The sequence below is a fragment of the Pygoscelis adeliae genome, unplaced genomic scaffold (genome assembly GCF_000699105.1).
Source record: "Pygoscelis adeliae isolate BGI_AS28 unplaced genomic scaffold, ASM69910v1 Scaffold259, whole genome shotgun sequence".
Lineage (NCBI taxonomy): Eukaryota > Metazoa > Chordata > Aves > Sphenisciformes > Spheniscidae > Pygoscelis > Pygoscelis adeliae.
Genome location: NW_008825497.1, coordinates 321,908 through 322,297, shown reverse-complemented (window position 1 = coordinate 322,297; position 390 = coordinate 321,908). Strand labels below are relative to the sequence as shown.

Sequence of the window (390 nt, the reverse complement as noted above, 5' to 3'; positions counted from 1 at the left end):
GTCTTGCATGCAGGGGAGGCTGTTGGGTAGGTGGGGTGTCCCTGCCCTCATCCGCTCCCCTGTGCTACAGTCATCGAGGAGGCCAACTGGCTCACACTGGAGAAGGACCTGGAGAAGCCAGGGGACGGGTTCGACGCAGTCATCTGCCTGGGCAACTCCTTCGCGCACCTGCCTGACTTCAAAGGTGAGCTGGGGGGCAGGGGGCGGAGGGGAGGTACGTACGCACATGCGCACAGCGTCTCCCAGCAGGCTGAGAACGTGCCCTAACTCATGCCGTAAGTGGGGCAGTGGCTTACGCACGGTGGAGTTGCTGTGTCACCAGGGAGGCTGAGAACACGCCCCAGTTCGTGGCATGAGTGGGGCCATTGGGTCCCGTGGGGCGGGTTGGCG

General features: G+C 64.1%; 1 protein-coding gene across 1 annotated transcript in view; it reads left to right on the top strand.

Annotated features, from left to right (window-relative positions):
- LOC103923111 (protein canopy homolog 3-like) overlaps positions 1-390 on the top strand; it is a gene marked incomplete at its 5' end in the record, with an annotated part of 6,085 nt that overhangs the window by 3,423 nt on the left and 2,272 nt on the right. The window contains 2 exons of the mRNA XM_009331362.1: positions 14-26; positions 71-184. Coding sequence (XP_009329637.1) covers positions 14-26; positions 71-184 — 127 coding nt within the window. The remainder of the gene's footprint in view (positions 1-13; positions 27-70; positions 185-390) is intronic.